Here is a 22,005-nt window from a genome sequence, read left to right on the forward strand (position 1 = left end):
CATTTGGTTTTAAAATAAATGAAAACACATCAGATACATCAAACATGTTAGACATGTAACCAGCTTAGGCAGCCGAACAGTCGAGAATCTAAGCCTTTGGTACTGCTATCATAAGAAATCATTTCAATAAAGACAGGAGGCTAAAGTATTATTTGACGTTTTATTCTGAAAAAATCCAATAGTTTACAGACGACGTCCACGGCGACCTCCCTTTCTGCGGGTGCTGTCCGATGGAATGGGGGTGACGTCCTCTGTAGAAGAAAATGAAAGTGAATGAGACTTCCTCATAAAAACAAGTTTGCACTGAACAGACATTAGGCATCATTCGATGGCAGCGCTAGTGCTAATGCTAACATACCGATACGGCCAATCTTCATGCCAGAACGAGCCAGAGCCCTGAGGGCAGACTGTGCCCCTGGTCCAGGTGTCTTGGTTCTTAAGAGAGGGGGAGAAAAAAATAAAAGTAAATCATGATGCAAGCTCATTCGTTCTCCTCAAACTCATACCCAGTGTCATGATCATGATATTGAGTCCTTGTCTGTAAATGTGTTGTGCATTCAGGATCTCACCTGTTTCCACCAGTGGCCCTCAGTTTGATGTGCAGAGCGGTGATCCCCAGCTCCTTACACCTCTGAGCCACATCCTGAGCTGCCAACATAGCAGCATAAGGAGAGGACTCGTCTCTGTCGGCTTTCACCTTCATCCCACCAGTAACACGGCAGATTGTTTCTCTGAAGATCAAGAGGAACACAAACTCATTCAGAAGATGATCACCATACGAATGTGAAATGACAAACATCACCTGAAAAGAATGTTCACCCGAATAAGTCTTTTTTTTTTTATTATTAAACGGAAGTGCATTTAAGAAAATCTTGGGCATTATTTACACTTAAATTACTCCAAGAAATAAAACTGACAGTACAACTTGCAGAAACTAAAAGTTTAGTTGTTGATAGCCTTTTTTTCCTTCTAAAATTAAATGTTAAAATGTGGAAATTACATGTTATGCATCTCGTATGCAAAAGTCGTTGATGTAAAACCTGATATGATGCATCTAATAGCCACATTCAATTAGATAACCACAGAGAAGGGATAGGAATGATTAGTGAATGTAGTGCAACAGTAGGTCCAGAAGTAAAAATCCCATTTATTTTCTCTATAGGGCAGGGGTTGGTTCCAACACACAAACCATGTAGTTTTCAAATAAGCCTGAAGGATCTGATTAGCTGGTTCAGGTGTGTTTAATTAGGGTTGCATCTGAACTCTGCAGGGCTCCGGCCCTCCAAGAGTGGAACTCCTGGGGATAAACTACATTACCCATGATTCTGCCAAAAAACATCCAATCAGAATCCCGACAAGCAAATCATGCAAAATCATTTCAGAACTCGCCCACACCCATGAAGTACTATGAAAGACAATCTCCATATGCTCCCAAAACTAAATTTGTATACACACACATTTATAAAAATAAAAAAAACTTTTCTATAGACATAACTAGCAACTTTATATCAATATTTTTTATTTGTTTTAATTTCATTGTACCTTTTACACTACTTAAAGGGACATGACGTGTTTACAGTTTACAAGTATACATTCTTATAACTCTGTCTTTTCATCTGATTTTCAAATACTTTTGTGATCCAAATCACTATTTTTGTAAAGCTGTGGTTCACCTCGTAGCTGGTTGGTTTTGTGCATGGATTATAACTCTTAAAAGATGACTTTTTAAAAAATCTTTATGGGAAAACTTCCAAAGTTCAATGAAAGAGAGGGCGGACATGGTTACACTATATACCAACTTACATTTTAGTTTGGTCATCACACAAAGTACACAAATACAAACTATTTTACGATTTTGGAGGAAAACTTAAAGAAATATTTTGTGGTGAAAATGAAAATCACAGGTTTGGAATGAAACACTATAAACATTAGAGCAACACGGAAAAATGCAGGATGAGAAATTAGGGCAAAATTTGAATTGAAATCAATGTAGTATCTGACACTTTACTGTGCAAATTAAAAGTCTCACTTCATTTGTGTTGCTGGTATTTGTGCTTTTCATGTGCATTGAGATTTTTCTCCATGTTCTTGCGGTACCTACTTGCCAGAGAGGTCAGTGACATGGACGAAGGTGTCGTTGAAGGATGCAAAGATGTGACAGACTCCAAACACATTCTCGCCTTCGGCAACCTGAGGTCCCAGGCTGATGACCTGCTCTTCCTTCTTTTCCTTACCCTTGCGAGGTGCCATTGCTGAAAAACAACATTCAACAGTTGGGTCAACTTCATATGAAAATCATCTAGGGACTAATGATAATTTAAAATTAAACAGATTTAACTTTTTAACATGCTGTTTTAAACCATTATACTGAACATAGGACTAGCATCTTCTTGTAAACATGCTGGAGTGCAACTAAGCGTTTAAACTACCAAGCCACAGTTATAAACTAGACTTAATTCAGTGTAAACTGCGGACAGAAACACCGAATAAATCAATAAAAAAAAAGCCCACGGTTTCCTTGACAATATTCCTTTAGAAGCCAAATGGGGGTTTACAAATCTACATTATCATTAGCTCAAGTTCATTCATAAAACGTTGAGGATATTTTTAACCAAGATTTAGACGAAAAACTGACCACATTTCTCACACAAACTTAATCGCAGCGCAGCGTATCTGCTCTGAATATAGGTAAGTTTCGCGGCTCATGCAGCTGCGCTAGCGAGACCAATATGGAGCAGACCCCCGCTAGAGCAACACTGAGTATCCGACTAAAATACTACACTTAACACTATTTATGGGAGTAATATCACGTTCTTTTGGTGCGTGAGGTGTTATGGAACGTTACTGAAGTTCACTTTTATATGTAACAATCTTTATAAAGGTAGGATTTTAGTGGATTGAAACTATAATGCCTTACCTATGTGTGTCTCTGATCGAGGCCGAAACAGGAAAGGAAGGAGAAAACGCTGCCGGGTTGAAAGTTCAACTTCCACAAGTGGAAGTGATAGTGTGTGTACATATAATAAAAGTCCTCTGAACCTGTATGTTCTTTTACCATTTCCCACTTGTTTAAAACATAACCTCTGTATTTAATATGTACAATGTTTTTCTATATATTGTTTTATTTCTTCAAGGTTGATTACTTAAGTCATTCACTCTTATCCCATTTACTGCTTTTATCTTTGATTTGTCCGGTGAAAATTTGTCATTTTGTATTTTGTACGTTTCCACATGCAACACCGCAGATAAAAACATGACTTTATTACAGCTGTAATGAATACCAATAATTTAAAAACATGCAATAAGAAAAAAATATTTCAATCTATAGTACAGTATATGAGTTTGCTGTTGCATTTATACTATATACATTTATTTGTATAGTACGTTTGTGTGTAAAACTTACGTTGTTTGTTAATAATTTTCATGTGATTTTCTTAAGGGGGTAACAGAAAAACTGTTTGCCAGCAGCAAGACAGATTTTGTTTTTCTATTTCTTTTTTCCATATCATATATTATGCTGTTTTTGAAACACGATACCCAGAAGATTGTACTCCAGGTAAAAATATATCTAACAACAGTAAGATTTCAATATCCACAGGCTACGTTATCATTTTTCTGTATTGTCTATACCTCAATAACAAGAGACTTCATTGGCAAATGTATTTTAGGACAGTGTATGCACCTACAGTGCTTTGCAAAAGTGTTCATACCCCTTCGTGTTTTTTTCTTTCCGTTTTGTTATGTTTCTGCCTTAAACTGCTTTAAATTACTTTTTTCCCCACATCAACATACACTATAATAGTAAAGCAAAAAATAGGTTTTTAATATCTTTGCAAATTTATTCAACATAAAAAACGTAAATGATTCCATTGCATAAGTATTTATACCCTTATCTGGGACAGTTGAAATTTAGCTCAGGAGTATTCATATTGCTTGTAGATGTTACTACACTTTGAGTGAAGTTAACCTGTGGCAAATTCAGTTGAATGGGTATCATTTGGAAATGCACACACGTCTTAATAAATGATCTAACAGCAGAAAATGCATATTAGAGCAAAGCCCTGAGGTCAAAAGAACTGCCTGTAGCGCTCAGAAACAGGTTTGCGTCAAGTCACACATCTGGGGAAGTGTTCAGAAAAAAAATCTGCTTCACTGAAGGGTCACAGAAGCATGTAGTCTCTGTTACCCTTAATGGAAGAAGTTTGAAACAACCAGGACTCTTCCTAGAGCTGGCCTCCTGGCCAAACTGAGCAACTGATGGAGAAGGGCTTTGGTTAGAGTGGTGACCTAGAACCTGAAGGTCACTCTAGTTGAGCTCCATGATCATATGTGGAGATAGGAGAAACTTACAGAAGGACAAACATTACTGCAACACTCCACCGATCTGGGCTTTATGACGGTGTGGCCAAACTCAATCCTCTCCTCAGTGAAGACGCATAAAAACACACTTGGAACTTGCAAAAAAACACCTAAAGGACCCTCAGACTGTGAGAAACAAGATTCTCTGGTCTGATGAACCTTAATACCAAGCATCATCTTTGAAGGAAACCAGCTCTGCTCATCACCTGCAGAGTACCATCCCAAAAATAAAGTGTGCTGGTAGCAGCCTCATGCTGTGGGGCTGTTTTTCAGCGGCAGGGACTGAGGGACTCATCAGAGAAGAAGAAAAGCTCAGTGCACCAAAATATTGAGATAGCCTTAATGAAAACGGAGTCCAGAGCATTCAGAACCTCAGACTGGAGAGACAGGACAATGACCCTAACCACACAGCAAGAGTGGTCAACTCTGTGTATGTCCTTGAGTGGCCCAGCAACAGCCTGGGCTTGAACCCAATCAAATATTTCTGGAGAAACCTGAAAATGTGTGTTTGCCCCCATCCAACCTGACAGAGCTTGAGAGGTGAAGAGGTGAGGAGAAGAATGGCAGACAATTTTTCCAAATGCTGATGTGCAAAGCTTGCTAAAAATTTTGTTAATGGTATGAATACTTATTTCAGTTTTTTATGTTTAATAAATTTACAAAGTTGGGACAATTCTGTTTTTGCTTTGTCAATATGGTGTATGGACTCAATTGATGTGGGGGAAAAAAGTAATTTAAAGCAGTTTAACAAGGCAGCAACATAACGTGAAAAAATTAAGGGGTATGAATATTTTCGCAAGGCACTGTATATCGCCTGTTCACCTGCTAAAACAACCCACACAGGCCATATACTGTGGCTATACTAAGGGTGTTCAGCCTTCCAAATGTAAATGAACAGTCTGTGGTTAATGTAGCGGCTCATTGACAGTGTCAGAATGATGGAGTGTACGGCTCTGGCCAATATGCACTCTGCTTTGATGAGTGTGTGATGTGGATGCAAGCCATGCTCACAGATGCCCTGCCGCTGACAGATTGAGATGCAGCTGTAGTTTATGTTTGTTATAAATATCAAACCAACCAGTGACACTCCAATGTTTCATGGGGCAAGGATCATGCTGCTAATCTGTATGGAAAGATGCCTCTTTTAAGAATGTAGTTCAAAATCTTCTGTGCTAGGAAAAATGACAATGTAAAATAAACATTTAAAAAATAAATGAATGTCTACCTGAAATAACAATAGAAATAAATTTCAATTAAAATTTTTTATTTGAAAAGCAATTATATTATAAAGTTTATGGTGATGCATGTTAATTTCATGCATCACCATAAACATTAAAAACATAACATATATGAATTACAGGATTAAATATTTAATATAGATGTGACTTGAGCAGCTTATGAAAATAGTGGTGATAATCACAATATTTATATTAACTGGTATTATTATATAAAGATGTTTTTTGCATTGCAATATCTAGTAAATTAAAGTCAAACATACATATTTTTTCATATATTAAATGTCATATGTGTACATATGTGTACAGAACACACATACGTGTGTGTATTATTTACCCACTGAAATAATACATGTGTACTTAATAAAGACAGAGAACTAAAAAGACAGTGGTTTCTTTATTTGCAAATTAATCACAAAAATATTGGCTACCAACAATAAAAAATATTAACAACGGTAGGTTTGATTGTACAGTCCAGATGATTATTTCCTTACAGTTATTTTATTCTATCTATTCATACCCTACATTATGATACAGAAAGCACAATATTGGCAGTGTGAAAGTCATGGGTACTCTTTGCATGTCTGTGTGAGTGTGGTTGATCTTAAAAAAAAAAAAAAATTTCATAACCAGTTCATTCATATTTTATAATAGCTCTCTGTTCCATTCACTCAAAATAAATGGGCTCTGTACACAGCGACACATTTTATTTAAACAATTTTGTGCTTGGTGCAAATCTTCCCATTTTACCAGGAAACACAATATTGCATTATTAGATGTCAGTTGTCGGCTTGGGAGCAGGAATACTAAATGATAATATCAATAAAAAGAAGGTGGTTATGCGTGTGATTATGACAAATCCGAGAGCAGCATGTCAGGTGCATGGTTCTGTACCGCACACAATTGTAAACTACTTACGTTTAAACCAAAACCAAGTAAAACTAACTGTAAAAGTTTCTGGTAATACAAAATGCTCTGTGGACCCAAAAGTCTTCCTGTGGACTGGTGCAAACATCTGTGTGTGAAGTGATATCCTTGCACACAAGATATGCATTGTACGCTTTTCCACTCCTTGGTCAACAACACAAACATTGTGCTTCTCAAGCATCACACTTTGAGGTCAATGAAGAAAATTAAAGGTTGTACAATTTTTACAAATAAAATCTGTATTATAGAAAATAAACGCTCTTGAGATACTGTCAGTTCTCCATCTGTAATATTGCCAAACCCCTTCCCAAGTGTCCATCCTAAAGCAGGGAATATCAGGGGTGATTAATCATCAAACATAGTTCAATTTGTACTTTTTGGTGCCTTGTTTTTCCAGAACTCACAAGTGTTATGATGAAAATGCTTGACCAAAGGATGCACTTGAATCGAAACGCCAAATGACTGCAGAGGCACACAGCTGTTTGAGGAGACCGATATATGCTGCGTGAAGTGAGTCTCATGTAATTGTGCATGGAAGTACGAAAGAAGGTGCACAAAAACCTTTCAAAAACGAATGAAAAAACAGAAGGGAACAAAATTAAATCCAACTAATTTTGTGTTATACATAAAATGAGATTTGGGTTTGTTTCATGACTTCTCATTTCAGCAGCAAGAGAAATTAAATCCATTAGCGCAGTGGTTTAATTCAGCCCCAGTGACTGGGTTAAGGGGCTTTGTGGAGCTTTCCGTGGATCGCCCTGCCTGCCACTGAAAAGGCATCGTGTCTATTATATAGCATCCTTGCTTACATTCATGGGTGTAATTCATACGGTTCAGTAGCAGTCAACAGTTCCCACAGAACACAAGTCATATAAAATGGCCTTTTAAAATGGTCTCCTGGCAAAGGCAATACATTCCTGGACACATTCTGATGACAACCCTGAATGAAAAGTGATTAGATGTTGTGATATGCTAAACAAATCACATAAAAACTGAAAAAGGGTAAAACATTCATTAAAACAAGATAAAAAGGTGATAAAAGGATTATTGGCGGACAGGTTTTATGGATCACTATTAAAACTGCAATACCCTTACTTAACGCTCCAGTGAGATTTGTGATATAGTGCCAAAATAACACATGGGTCCAGTTCTCGACATTCATCATTCGAATTAAGATTAAAAAGATCACCCCCTTGAGGCCTGTCAAAACACATCAGCTTGTATACTTTAGTGAATTTAACCGTAATTGGCTTGATAAAGTTGCATTAAGGCAGTTACTGCACATATAACGGGCCAAAAACATACCCAGCTTTTTTACAGTTTCATATTTACAGTCACATTGATTATGGATGTAGCTTATCTGTGTTTTAGTACCACAATTTATCACGCATTATTAAGCTGTCCTGTGGATTCGGAACTAATAGCCATAAATACATCGTAATGAAATTTCACCTTTAAATGTCACATTTTAAGCCCGGAGGGTGCAGCTGTAATGAATGGGCTTAATATCCTATGAAATAAAAACCGTTTAAAACAGAAGAATGAAACTACAAGGCGAACAGCCTTGTGTTATGGAACACAACACATGAAATGAGTGTTAAAAAGAATATTTAACCAAGAAAACAAAGAAAGTCTGACTTTAAGGTACCACCCTGGCACTTATTAATCTGTTGCGGACTTGTGTATGTCCTACAGCTCAAAAGAAATATGTGCCCTCCTCTCCCATATTGCATGTCCATTTGTTCTGACATTATGTCTTCCTGGTACTTCAACACACCAGACACAAGTAGAATGTCTTTTGGAAGCCTCCCGTTGTGATCCCATGTTCAAGCCAAGGATTGTAGCGGGTGTACCCCAGGGCTATGTCCTGGGCACATCACTGTTCTCCAAAACGGAACAGAGCCACTAGCACACCTAAGGGCATCTTTCTCTACCTCTCTGTCTTGTCCTCTAGAAGCTCAGTTCTCCGAACTGAAGGTCCACAAAGCCGCTGGAGGAGACTTGACCAACCACTGTGGCCGGCGGCTTACAGGGGTGGACAAGAGGGCGAGTCCCCTCAAGAGCAGAAGGAGGGGTGTCCGAGTCTGACCAGTGTGTCCCCACCCCCCTCTTCAGGTTACCTGCTGTGGAGCAACTCCTCCCTAAGCCAGCTAGGCAGCGGCTGGCCCATTTTGTACAGCAGCTTGGAGAGCTCAATGTTGTGCTCATGGTAATACTCTCTCAGGAAGGTCCGGGACTGTGGAGGAAGAGGATGGTGTCAGTTTTTCTGCAAATATAGTCATTTAGCAGACCCTTTTATCCAAAGTGACTTGACTATCATCTAATGCGCACTTAAAATGGATTTTTAAAAACACTTTAACATCAATTTAAATCAAATTTAATAAAACAGTTAAATCTTTAGCAAATCTATATATCAGAATTTTTTTTTCACACATTATAATGATGCGATGTTCAAATTCAATAGTAGGAGTTATCATTTTATTTTTAATTTACTTATACTAAATAGTATAGAATGTCAATATAAGCAATAACCTGAAAATCATTATAGACAGATCTTTTTTTTTTTACTGAGCACATGAAAACATTTGTATTTTGTATTGAATGATTATTTCAATTAAAGTGCATTTTCTATAATTATTTTTGACCTTCTGTCACTTGTTGACAGGAAAAGTATAGAATGGAAAGGAAATGCACATCAAAGCACTAACCACTAGGCAATGTCATGAAATACTAATTTTCTAAAGCATTAAATCTTCATTCATTAAAACATCATCATCATCACCACCACCAACCTGGCTTATATCCTCATGTTAAACAGCTAAATATTTTTGACTGGATATTAGACCAAACACCTCTGGCCTAGAAAAGGTCATGAACCTTAAGCCACTGCTGTGAATGTGTGTGCTAAATGACAGTGTCCCGCTCTGTGTACAGCTCTTTCTCTCAGGAGTGCTGCTACTGCGACTGCGTCTGCAAAGCCACGACACATCAGCCTGTTCTTTCACCCCTCATTAACTTTGATGTGTCTGCCAAGAAGCCTCAAGGTAACATCAAGGTCCTCAGCATCCAACTGAGCCTCTCTTTATCATAGTCTGTTAAAAGATCTGACTGAAGTTGTGCCCTTGTAGAAAATACACCAGTCTGAATGACCATGAAGTAACAAGAATTTGGCAAAATAGGCTATATATTTTGGGGGATATATAGTGTACATGCACACACTATATACATACACACATAAATATACACACACACACACAAAAATACTTCTTAAATATATACATGTATGTGTGTGTATTTATATGTATATATTATGTAAACACAAACTTCTTTGGACACACCTCTCTGAGAAAAATTAAATATTCAACAGGACATACTGTATAGACATTTAGAATAGTGTTTAAATGTTTGGGGTCAGTATGACTTTTTTTATGATAGAAATAATTGTTTTATACAGCAAGGGCACATTAAATTGATCAAAGACACAGTAAAGACATTTACACGGTTACATAATTCTATTTCAAATAAATGTGTTCATCAAATACATGTGGAACTGTTTTCCACACTGATAATAAGAAATGTTTCCTGATTTCATGCAGTTTTTGCTTCTGAGATTATGAAAACTGAAGGGATTTGAGTCAAATATAACAAAAATGTCTGAACAAGCTTCCTTTTCCCCTTTGTCTTCCAACACTCATTGTAATGCCAAATAACCCTCAAAAGACAGGAATGTTTTTAACTGAAACAGGAATATGAACCAGAATCATAATCTCACATCAACGTCCATGTCAGGATATCTCCTCCCTTTACTCTTCCCCAGGCATTTGGTCTTCCCTCCATCTAGCAGCTGGCACCAGAAGCCCTTCTTCGGATCGAACCTGCAGCAGGAAGGAAGGGACAAAATGAAGGACAGGCAGCAAAAACAGGGCAATGTTTCAACATCAGCCTAATCAAACGGGAACATAACAAACAGATGGTGCACAGCAAGGCCTCCTGAGAGGCTGCCACAGGACAAACCATCTTCATTGTCCAGTGGGAGATGTGGCTGACAGATGTTACTGCTTATGAGATTATGTGGTACAGCATGAGACACAGAATGAGACAGAGGATAGATAGAGAGAGAAAGAGAGACAAGTGGAAGGGGGGTGAATGAGTTTACATGAGGTGGTAGAGAAAGCAAAGAATTAACAAGCACTCTTGTGAACCTGTCAGACTAAGGGGATCCATCAGGACGAGAAGACTACTGTGAAACACATCAAAGCGGCTCTAAACCAAACACTCCAGGTGCTCAATAATGTATTGTATATTAATGACTTTTAATTGTCAATCATAAAAGACAAACGAGAAACTTTTGAGCACAAGCTTCTTACGCAAGGATCTTGTGGTAGTTGAGCGTGTTTGTCAGGCCTAGAAACTTCTGGATTTTGTCCATCACTGAAGCTGGTTCTGTCCTCAGCATCTGTCCATCCAGGACCAGGATCTGAACAGAAACAAACCAGTTAATGTAAATCATAGAAACATCCTAAATTGCACAGCACATCTATGGACACGCATGAACTCAGCTCAATACCTGACTGGGGTGATAGTGTGTGAGCCAGCGCTGTAAGTGTGTGGCGTAAAGTCCGGGGACTAGACAACGGCTCTGCAGGACCCTCAGTTTGATGGGCGCATCCCGCCCAGCAGTGATGACATCATGGAATGTATATTTCTGAGCCACAGGATCATCATGAGCCCTTTGGTGCTGGAAAACAGCCAATTAATTAAGACAATTAATATTTACAATTTCGTGATAAAATACAGTGCTGTGAAAAAGTAAGTAAACCCCATGAAGTGCATTTTATTTCAGGGTAGCGTTTTCCTGTGATGGGGTAAGCAGAGATAAGAAGAGTTTATGTTGAATTAAATGCCACATACAGAAATTGTGTAACCAACATTTTTTTTTATTATATGTGGGACTTTTAAATATAAAAAAACCCCTAAAATACATCAGGACTCATATAAAGATAAAATACAAACCTCTACAACACAAAAACACCATTAAGTTTACCATTAAGTAAACTTTCATTATTCATTAATAGTTAGATCATATGCAATGAATTGGCATAAATGTACGGTCTTCATAGCTTGAAACTGTGAGCCCGCAGAAAGCACAATAGGCGCTGTGTTTTTAATTTTAAACATGCAGTGTTCATATTTAAAAATCACAAACTTTTGAAGTATGATAATCATGATTAATATGGTACATACTTAACATATGTCCGTACCACGATATTTAAGACATGGCCTCAAATTATGACATTTTAAGCCTTTTTAAGGACACGCAGAGGCCATGTATTTTGTTTTTCTGTATTAGAACATACAGATAATACATTTTACAGATGTTAATCAATAAAAGGCAGTATACTGCGACCATAACTGCAACTATGAATTCCAAATTATATCAAATAACGCTTGAGATGAACATGAAGCCATCTGTAAAAAAAAAAAAAAAAACTGAGGAAACATTTTAACATGAATCAACACATGCAAGCAGACCCACAAAGGAATGTTTCAGAAAAAAGAAACTGAGTTTTAGAAGTCAAAATCAAGATGCTATGAGGGACCTGACGTGGGCCATACATGCTACAAATCACTCCAAATTCACAGAAGTAATGAAATTCTGCATGAAGAAATGTGCATGATTTCTTGTAGTCAACCATTACACAGTTTGTATAAGATGCTAAATGTATGGGTGTACACAATCTTCTTCCATCCATACCTTCCAAATATAGTTACAGTATCAAAATGTCCACATTTAAAAAGGACATCATTTTTCATGGGCCATACTTTTTCAGAGCACTGTTGAAGTTGAAATGCTATATAAATGGAAAATAAAATATAAATAATAAAATAGCATCTTGTTGCTGCAAAAACTACTTACCTTGACTAACATAAGAAGGCTTTTGGGAAAAATTAAAAAGCCACATGCAAAAGTATAAAATATGGGCCCTATCGGACCCAGCAGAACAATGCTGTTTACAATTCCTTCCAAATCACATATTTTTCCCATTTGCTGATCTGATCTAATCTTCCGTCCAGAGCAGGCATTATGGCCCTGACTGACCCTAGATGTGAATGGATGACACATGAGCAGTTAGATACTGACCTGATACCAGGAATAGGCTCTGTCGGCCGGGTTGATAAGAATGGTGATGATTTTGGCTTTGGGCAAAAGAGCAGCTGCTCGCCGGGCCGCAACCTCGGAGTCGAAGTAGTTGGCACTTTTCTCAAAGTAGAAATCTGAGCTAGTGTTGGAGGGTAGAGGGAAATACTCCATGTACCTAGCATTAAAAAAAAAAAAGGCAAACAATTAGCATTTCATTAAATTTGGTCCACACTTTTGAGGGAAACCAGATGGTGGACATGTGTCAACACCTGTAGAAAAAAAACATGTTTAACTATTGTTGCACCATTGTTTATCTCTGTTTGGTGAAATGCACCTCTCTCTTTATAATCAGCATCGTATCCAGCACTTGTTTTTGCGAACGAACTGCCACATGAACCATCAACCTCCGACATTTTTTCTACAAACTGATTAAAGAGAAAAAGAAAGGCAGGAAGAGAGAGAGAGGGTTGATGATGTGCATCAGACACCTGCTTTCTATTAGCCACATTTAAGACTACTGAAAGATGGAAAGAAAGAGCTGGTGGTGAAGGCGGTGCTGTGTTTTGAAATGACCCATAATGCCTTCCGCTCATGGGAACATTAGCCTCCATGTCTCTTAATACTCTTAACTTCAAAGCATGCCAGATTTTCACAATTACAGTACTTCATAAGAGCTATCGACTGTAAAGAACCCATGAAATCATGCGGTTTTCTTGCCCTATAAAAACAGGAAGTTAGGACGCATCAGAAATGGGCTGTTTTAGGGGGAAAGGACATTCTCATTCTAGAGAGCAGTTTTAGATGCATCCCATGAGTGAAAGATGATTCAGTATTTTAAATCAGTAATTTAGATCATACATTTTAAGTCAAGGCCTGTTAACACCAAGAACAATAACTGTAATGATAACTATTATAGCTTCCACATCAATGCACAAAAACTTTCTGTGCATTATATGAACATGTCACAATTTTGTTGTCTGCCACTTTAAATGCTGATGTTTTTATAGTTCATCAGCCGGAAGAAAATGTTCTGAAACAGATTGCAGTGATATTGTTTCTCTGTCACATTATCAATATAGTTGTGTTATGGATCTCACTATTCTCACAAAATTACAACAATTATTAGAAACTTTATAGTTATTGTCCTAGGTGTGAATGGATTTTTTAAATGTTTTAGGTGTACACTAGCATTTAGACGACCTCAAAACTAACATATATGGACTACATGTCATAAAAGGTTTTATTTTATTTTATGGGGTCTCTAAATCAGTCATGATTTCAAAGACACTGCAACTCATGAAGGAGACATTTTCTTTCACAACATCACCACATACCAGTCGATGCCTTTGTGGTAGTTTCGGCCGTTGAAGAACTGGATTTCTTCAAAGGTCTCCTTGCTGGGGTAGTTACTGGTCAAATCGGGATGCATGCCCAGGAACAGATAGAGTGCAGTAGTTCCTGAATAGACACAAGAAAGCATATGTCAATTATATTATTTTAAACAAAACCATTTAAAAACAAACTTAAATGACAAAAATCCCTTAAATATAATAACAATAATAAAACTATTTCATTAGTAGTCTCAGACTTCTTGACCCCATTGTGACTCCTAAAATTCTGCTATTGAGCTATAGAAGTAAATATATGTTTGTACAGTATGTAGTATAAAACCTGATTTAATTTGAGCCAAAGAAAAAGTTTCAATGAAAGTTTACTGAAACGATGATGCTAGCTAATATACAAGTCTAGGAAGTGAAGTAATAACAGTGCAAAAAATAAAAATAAAATAAATAAATACATATAAACGTTGGTCTAAGGCCCAACCCCCTAATCTAGTTTTTATTGAGAAGATTAACACAGCCATTTTACTACCCACTCTTAGAGTGGGCTATTGCTCCCTGAAGACATCTTTAGAAGTTTAATTAGTCAACGCTGTAAAACTGAATTCACATTTACTGAGGAGCAGCCAGGGTTGCAGTAGAAAGCCTGCATATATCTATGAGCCTGAGCCTGTAAGGAAATAAAACCCCACCAATGCTGTTGTACACACTTGATTCAAGAGCACTGGATGAAAAAAGAATTACAAATAAAAATACCTGTTGCAAGTAAATCACAGCACTGGTTCACCCCATAATTGAGTAACATATTCAGAAAAAAAATACAAATATAAAAATACAGCAAAAAGTTGTAGCTGTTTACAAATGAACCGAGATGAGCCAATGAATTGAGTGAGCCAGTGATTCAGTCCCTTGCTTTGTTTATGAATGAATCAGCAATTTGAACATTTGAATAAATGACTGAATGACTCACTCATTAAAACAAACTGGTGGATCTAGTTTCATATTTACAGTATATTTCATTTTTAGTTTTTAAAAAGATAATTTCAGAAATTTCACTATTCGGTTTATTTTTCTTAAAACCAACTAATACTTATTTAAAATAATTTTTTTCTCAGATCATTATTAATGCAATTTCAATTCCAGTTTATATGTAATACATTTTATTTTGAATCAAACTATTTCTTTCCAAAGCTACTTTTTTTTAAAAATGTCTATTCAACATTTCTTTTTCTCATTTAACACAATGACTTCTAATTACCTTTTAGGGTAATTTCTCAACCCAATTGATGTGTGATTAATTTGAATATCATGTAAATTAATTAGATTTTTTTTTTTAATCATTTGACAGCTTTACACACACACACACACACACACATAGGCGTAATGGTTTTTATACTGTACAAACTGTATGTGCTATTGCCCTACATCAACCCTACACCTAAACCTAAACCTACACCTTACAGGAAACTGTCTGCATTTTTAGATTTAAAAAAAAAAAACACCATTTAGTATGTTTTTTAAGCCTTTTGATTTACGGGACATAGGCAGTGTCCTCATAAACCACCTTCAAATTGTAATACCTCTGTCATACCCACGTCATTATACAAATTTTGTCCCGTAAACCACAAAAAAACAGTACACACACACACACACACACAGAGATAAATAGATAGATTCCAAATTTTGATCTTAAAATTGGCAAATATTGCATCACTATTGGTAAAATTCTGAGATGGTCCTCACTGCAGAACACAAGATCCAGGGGGCGAGGTTAGATCCAGGTCCAACTCCTCTCACCTCACAAATCCCTAAACCTACCAGTCTCCACCCCCTAGATGTGGATCCAACCTCGCTCCCTGGATCTTGTGTTCTGCAGTGAGGGGCTACTGAACATTCTGGCAAGCAAAACAATAGCCACTCAAAAAATGGGGATTTATAATAAAAGTTAGAAAAAGAAGAATAGGAATTCCTAAATTAATTTTAATATTGTAATTTACAGTATTACATTGGCTGATATGTGCTGGAAGGCATCTTTATAACAATGGATCTAAATGGAAACTTGCTACAATTGGTTTTAAAAGTGCATATCTGGCCAACACAGCTAGATGGCGCAAGTGCACACGTGTGTGGATGTGTGGCGAGCACACAACACTCACCGGTCTTCTGAGGTCCAATGATAAGCAGCTTGGGGAAACGGTCACAGGTCTTCTCTTTAGACCAGATGTCTTTATGTCTTTTGTCCTCACAGGGGTCCTGTAAGGGTAAGAAATGAGCTTAAGTGAAGTGCTACCCATATCTCACTAAAATGAGCACATTCACAATAAAAAAACACTGCAGTGAGTCAATCGTTGTGCCTCAATAACCAGCAGGAAATTATAAAGAAGCTGGAAAAATTGTTCTCATTCACCAAGCCAGCATGAATATGAGAAACGTACTGTTTTACAAAATTACCCAAGGGCGAGATGTTCATCTTTTTATTTGCAGGGAAGTACGCATATTCAAATGTAGGGTATGGCAAAATAGTAGGATGTCCAAAAGTTCAGGACACGCTCAGAAAATACAGGAAATTTGGATGTAGACTGAGTGCTTGGACTCTGATTTAACATCAGCAGGAAAAGTGCGTTATGGGGGGGGAGGCTGTTATCCGGCCAAATTAAAACAAACTATTCAAGCATGTCAAATATCTTACAACACATCAGCAGAGTCCAATAACAAGCAGATTTTAGATTAATTCAGACTTAGCCTTTAGACTTGCCCTAATAACATCCCAGAGGTGGCCGTTTTATGGGATTAACCAGATAGAAATCAGAAGCATAAACCATAAACCAACCCCTGTCAAGAGCTTTGAAGCATGTCAGGAGAAAGATGTCCCGCAGCAGCCATTTTGAGCCCTTCATCCATCACAGCTGAAGATGCTGGCAACGGTGGTAATGAATTAATAGCTTTAACCCTTGCCTCTAAATTAAAATCTTGCATAAATGCAAAATGGTCAAATGGTGCATCAAGACTGCAAACCATCAGAAATTCAACACCTGTCCGTCCTAATGAGATTAACAGCTAGGCGCCACGGCACTAACGACCAAAAAGTCTCGCATGAGTAGATGCCAGTGCTAAAAGGAGTAATTACACTGAATTAACACATTTGGTTTGTGAATTTATTACTGATGTACTCATGGGGTCACGGTTTATACTAACAGTAAATATGAGCTCTGTTCCGAAACCTAGTGAGCTGCCTACATAGACAACACTTTAAGGTCTGTCCTATAAGATTCCTTATTTTCAAGACAGCATCACATGTATTCATTTTGGAAAAGGCAATTCGAGAACACATTGCAAGTTAACTAAGATTTTTTGGTTTTGAAAACAAATGAATATCTTTATTTAGCAAGGACATTAAACAGTCAAGACATTTGTTACAAAAAAAAATTATTTCTCAAATAAATGCTGTTCATTTAAATTAGTGGTTCCCAACTACGTTCCTGTAGCCCCTAATGCCAAGCTCACACTACAGGATCTTAAGCCGGATTTAAGCCGGATTTAAGCCGGATTTGCAAGTCAACAAGCTCGCCGACAGGTCAGTCTGTGATCGTGGGCAAATCAGTGTGTGATCAGCGCTCGGCAGTCTTTATGTGTGAACTACTTAACGACGCATCAAAGAGGCTCCCTGACGTCTTGCCGAAGCCAAACAAATATCTAGCTTGCTAAATAATTAGACCGGTCAGCCGACTCGATGAGAGTCTGGCAGCCAATGAGAGAGCAAGGCATGGGTTGAGGCCACAGGAAGAAAATGGCAGCAGGAACATGGCTTTAAAGGGGTAGGTCACCCAAAATTTCTATTCATCAATAAATTCAAAAAAAAAAAAATTGGACTAGTAGCCCAATCAGAATAAATTGGCCAAATCTGACTGAAATGTAATTCGAATCGTAAGGGGTGGTTTGTAATTGTTCGATAGGACATGTAAACACTTGATCAGATCAGAAAACTGAAACTGGAGAGTTACACACGTGCAATGACGTAGAAATGGCGCAATGATGTATGACACACTGCTGCTGTTGAATCAGAATGTGTCATAAATGACTATCGTGTCAATCTAAAATTCTCCAAAGTCTGTGAAACAGTGCAGGACAAATGTTGTCTCACCAGTCCTTGCTTCAGACTCTCATCCACAGACACATGTTTTGGAAGTGAGGTTTTTACTGTTTGATAAATATATAAGCAGCACGGCACAAAGCTTTGGTCAGCATGCTAGCATCAAACTGTATTGCAGGGGTTCTCTTATGCACAACAAATATCTGTATTCTTAAAAAAAGTTTACATCGCTTCTGGATCAGGGCTGCGTTTCTCAAAAGCATTATAAGCTAAGTTGACCATAGAGACCATCGGTGGCAATGGTTCTACAATCTACTTAGGCTTATGATGCCTTTGGGAAATATTGAGCTGTTTTACTTAAAATGCCTTCAAAGAAGATACCAAAGATGATCATAACCGATGCCCCTCACATATGCTGACTGCTATCTGATTCTCATATTCTGATATTAAAACTAAATAAAACGGCAAAAATCAAAAACAACTAGCTAGGTTAACTAAAGAGTGACGTTCGACATATGGCATATCTTCCATTGGAATCAATCATAAAGTCTCGTGTTCAGTTAAAGACATGATTTTGCCTCATCTATCATAAATTTGCTTTATCTACCAGCACTGTGGCAGGTGATCTCTCTTAGAAAATAGCTGCCCATGTAGGATGTAGACAGAAGAACAGCTCAATGGATTTTGGGAAAGAGCCGTGGACATGCTGTATTAAAACTAAACTCTTTCCAAGTTGTATCTTTCCTCTGCATGTAACAGCAGCTTGCAGATTTCTTGGGAAAACAACTGCAGAGGAAAGAAGATTATTCAGAGCAGGGCAAGCTGTGGAACGCTGGAGAGCCGACAGAAAAGATGGGACCTCAACCTTGACAGGAAACGAGAGAGATCAAAAGAGGGATTTAGAGCTTTCAGGCTCCCACTTTCTCTTTCTCTAAGGGTGAAACAAAACAAGTGAGTTAGAAAGAGTGAGACAAGAAGAAATGAAGAAGCTGGATAAATTGAAATGGGGCGAGCGGGAGAAAAGATACAGAGAGAAAGACAGATCTTCTGCATTGCCTCCAACTTACAACTGAATTATAGGAAGCAATTTCAAAAATAGCATTCTCTGATTTCCTGGCAGGCTACACGGAAAACCATTTTCACTCTTTGTACATTAGAGTAAATGTGCAGACAGCCATACGAAACCTTTCGTCACATATTACGGCAACACCACTCAACACTCTTAACCTTTGCTGATCCACTCCCACTAAATAGAGTTGTATTTGTTTCCCATAATGATCCCTGGACAGTACAGACCCCCCAACAGAGCTCCTCTGTTACCTGCCAGATGGGGTCCCTCTCCTCAGGGAAGATTTGGAAATATCTCTGCGCCAGCTGTACAGGCGGGAGAGTCTGCAGTTTCAGGTTGGTCCACATCTGTATGAACTTCACCAGGTTCTTGAAGGTGTACAGGCCAAGACGATCATTCCCGTAGTTGGACAGGTGGGTCATGAAGATGCTGATCTGGTTTGAAATAAAGCGTAAGAAGTCATTCAGCGCTCAGCCTATCAGATGAATGAACAGTTGGCTTTTAAAACAAGCTGAATTTTCACAGCCATTACGCCAGTCTTCAGTGTCACATGATCCTTCAAAAATCATTCTAATATGCTGATTTAGTGCTCAAGAAAAATGTCTTAACTTTGAAAAACATTTTTGTGGAAACTGTTTAATTTTGATTAATAAAAATGTTCAAAGAATAGCCTTTATTAGCAATACCGTGGAAATTGTTTGTAACATTATACATCTGCATACATACATTGCAAATATGCAAATGAGATTTGAGAGCTACAGAGTACAGGAAGATTTCCAGTGAATATCGTGAACAACTTTCCCCCTCCAACCAAAAAGTAAAAAACAAAAAAGGCCCAAAGTGAAAGTTGCATTGTGTCACTACTTACTGGGTTGAGAAGCACAGTTAGGAAAAGCTCTCCTCCATTTATGAGTTTGTCCAGCTCTTTAGAACCTCCAGGATATTCATTGTAGAAGATGGTGTGAGTAAAGAGACCACAGGTCTGTCTGGGCAACACCTGAAAAACAAAGACATTGCCTTTCACTATGGAATCACTTTATTTACACACACACACACACACACACACACACACACACACATTTGTTTTTGTGAATTGTGGGGACATTCCATAGGCGTAATGGTTTTTATACTGTACGAACTGTATTTTCTATCGTCCTACACCAACCCTACACCTAACCCTACCCCTTACAGGAAACTTTGTGCATTTTTACTTTCTCAAAAAAACTCATTCTATATGATTTATAAGCCTTTTGAAATATGGGGACATGGGGAAATGTAGTCACCTTCTCCTTGTAATACCTACGTCATACCCATGTCATTATACAAATTTGTGTCCTCATGTCACAAACACACACACACACACACATCTGTGACTGCATATCAAATTCCAATTTTATATACGGTAAATGAGAATTTTTTTTTTTTAAATCACAATTTACACATATTTAGAAATTTTAAAGAAGTTATAAGCCACTTAGAACTATCGGTTACTGAGATTTTAACATGGTTAAGGAGCATTGTAGGCATGCTGAAAAAAACAAAAACTAAAAAAAAACAAAAGCATCCAAGCAGAAATGTTTGTTTTTGGTTATATGGCCAATTAGCTTCGGTGTTCACAGCTCCACATGTGCAAACAAAGAAACATGTATTTCGTCACCCATAATACGTAATCTCATTTGAGAATCATTTTAGACTGGAGTGGCAAATAAATGACTGTCTGACCTCAGCGCTGAAAAATGAAGTACAATAACTGGAGCATGTCCACTAGAGTTGACATGTAACGAGTTGGAATGCTCCTGCTCTAAGAAAACAGCATCCCCAATAACGTGGCCCACGCATCAGCATACATGATCTTATTTGACAGCCAATGATGGTAGAATGAAGATGGTTTACATTAAATGTGCTTTTTCCCTCATTCTGAAAGGATTCTTTATATAATACATGTATATACTGCATGATGAGATGACTGTCTTTGCTTCTTCATAAGCATCTTTCCCTGATATGGACCATGGATAATAATGGTATGTCAGGATAAGGAAATGTTAGATGGCCCTTGTGTGCATTTAAAAAAAAAAAAAAAGTAACAGCTGCTGTATTTGATTCCCAAGGTGATTTTGTTTCTGCCCATTGTTGCAAGTTCACATACATTCTTACATTCACACGCACACAGAAACCGCTCTGTCATGATTCACCGAGCTTTTGTCATGCTCTCTCTTGTTGTCCCCTGAAGCCATGCACAGTTGATAAAAAAAAAAAAAAAAAGAAGAAGAAGAAAAAAAAAAAAGAAAACTCTACTTTCACAAACAGTTTGCCCTTAACCCCCCACTGGGATTCAAAGCTCAAACCGTACACAAAATAGCCTGGGGTTTATCGTACTGAATCCAGCCGGAATAAGAATTCAACATACTATCGTTTAACCATACAGCTGCACAGGCTACAGTCTGAATAAAAATGTGCCATCTGTTTTTTTTATAGAGGAGAACTGGAGCCTTAGTGCACTGGCAATGCATATGTTAGCAACATGTTTGTCCCAAGGATACAGGTTCAAGTCTGTTTTATTTTTAAATTCCATTCTGCCAATTTCTCCCACTTTTTATCTTTACTTTACCCATTAAAGGCGTTCTTACACTGATGCCACTGTGTATGAAGCCCCTGCGGAAGCGTGCGGGTTTGAGGTGGGGATACTCCTCTGTACTGGTCACTTTGATGCCCCACACTTTCTTCCAGGCCTCGTACAGCTGCAAATGAATGGGATAAACTCCAGAGTGATGGGGTGCCACCGCATAACCCATGTTTGTGGGAATACCATGCTCCTGAAAGGAAACGGCAAAAAAATTATATTC

At 37.8% G+C, this 22,005-nt stretch overlaps 2 protein-coding genes across 3 annotated transcripts in view; both read right to left on the reverse strand.

Moving 5' to 3' along the window:
* Positions 1-146: 146 nt before the first annotated feature.
* On the reverse strand, positions 147-3,069 carry rps14 (ribosomal protein S14). The gene is made up of 5 exons (XM_058757810.1): positions 2,918-3,069; positions 2,102-2,252; positions 570-731; positions 359-435; positions 147-251 (listed from the first exon to the last, which is right to left on the reverse strand). The coding sequence occupies exons 2-5, from the start codon at positions 2,248-2,250 to the stop codon at positions 184-186; spliced, it is 456 nt and encodes a 151-aa protein (XP_058613793.1). The 5' UTR covers positions 2,251-2,252; positions 2,918-3,069; the 3' UTR covers positions 147-183.
* A 2,903-nt stretch (positions 3,070-5,972) lies between these two features.
* ndst1b (N-deacetylase/N-sulfotransferase (heparan glucosaminyl) 1b) overlaps positions 5,973-22,005 on the reverse strand; it is an 80,525-nt gene continuing 64,492 nt past the window's right edge. For both annotated transcript variants that reach the window (XM_058758767.1, XM_058758768.1), the window contains exons 7-16: positions 21,790-21,975; positions 20,031-20,159; positions 19,414-19,596; positions 16,160-16,256; positions 13,998-14,121; positions 12,664-12,838; positions 11,089-11,259; positions 10,889-10,998; positions 10,294-10,396; positions 5,973-8,757 (exon numbers count right to left, since the gene is read on the reverse strand). In XM_058758767.1, the coding sequence (XP_058614750.1) occupies positions 8,638-8,757; positions 10,294-10,396; positions 10,889-10,998; positions 11,089-11,259; positions 12,664-12,838; positions 13,998-14,121; positions 16,160-16,256; positions 19,414-19,596; positions 20,031-20,159; positions 21,790-21,975 (1,398 nt within the window). In that variant the 3' untranslated portion in view covers positions 5,973-8,637. The remainder of the gene's footprint in view (positions 8,758-10,293; positions 10,397-10,888; positions 10,999-11,088; positions 11,260-12,663; positions 12,839-13,997; positions 14,122-16,159; positions 16,257-19,413; positions 19,597-20,030; positions 20,160-21,789; positions 21,976-22,005) is intronic.

Source organism: Onychostoma macrolepis, chromosome 21 (genome assembly GCF_012432095.1).
Source record: "Onychostoma macrolepis isolate SWU-2019 chromosome 21, ASM1243209v1, whole genome shotgun sequence".
Lineage (NCBI taxonomy): Eukaryota > Metazoa > Chordata > Actinopteri > Cypriniformes > Cyprinidae > Onychostoma > Onychostoma macrolepis.

Bases quoted from the DNA above. Each gene is read 5' to 3' on its own strand.
- rps14 (XM_058757810.1), bottom strand. From the start codon at position 2,250: ATGGCACCTCGCAAGGGTAAGGAAAAGAAGGAAGAGCAGGTCATCAGC. The intron at 732-2,101 runs GTAGGTACCGCA...CTTGATCTTCAG, and splicing joins GTCACTGACCTCTCTGGCAA to AGAAACAATCTGCCGTGTTA. The intron at 436-569 runs GTGAGATCCTGA...CCCTCTCTTAAG, and splicing joins AGGGCCACTGGTGGAAACAG to AACCAAGACACCTGGACCAG.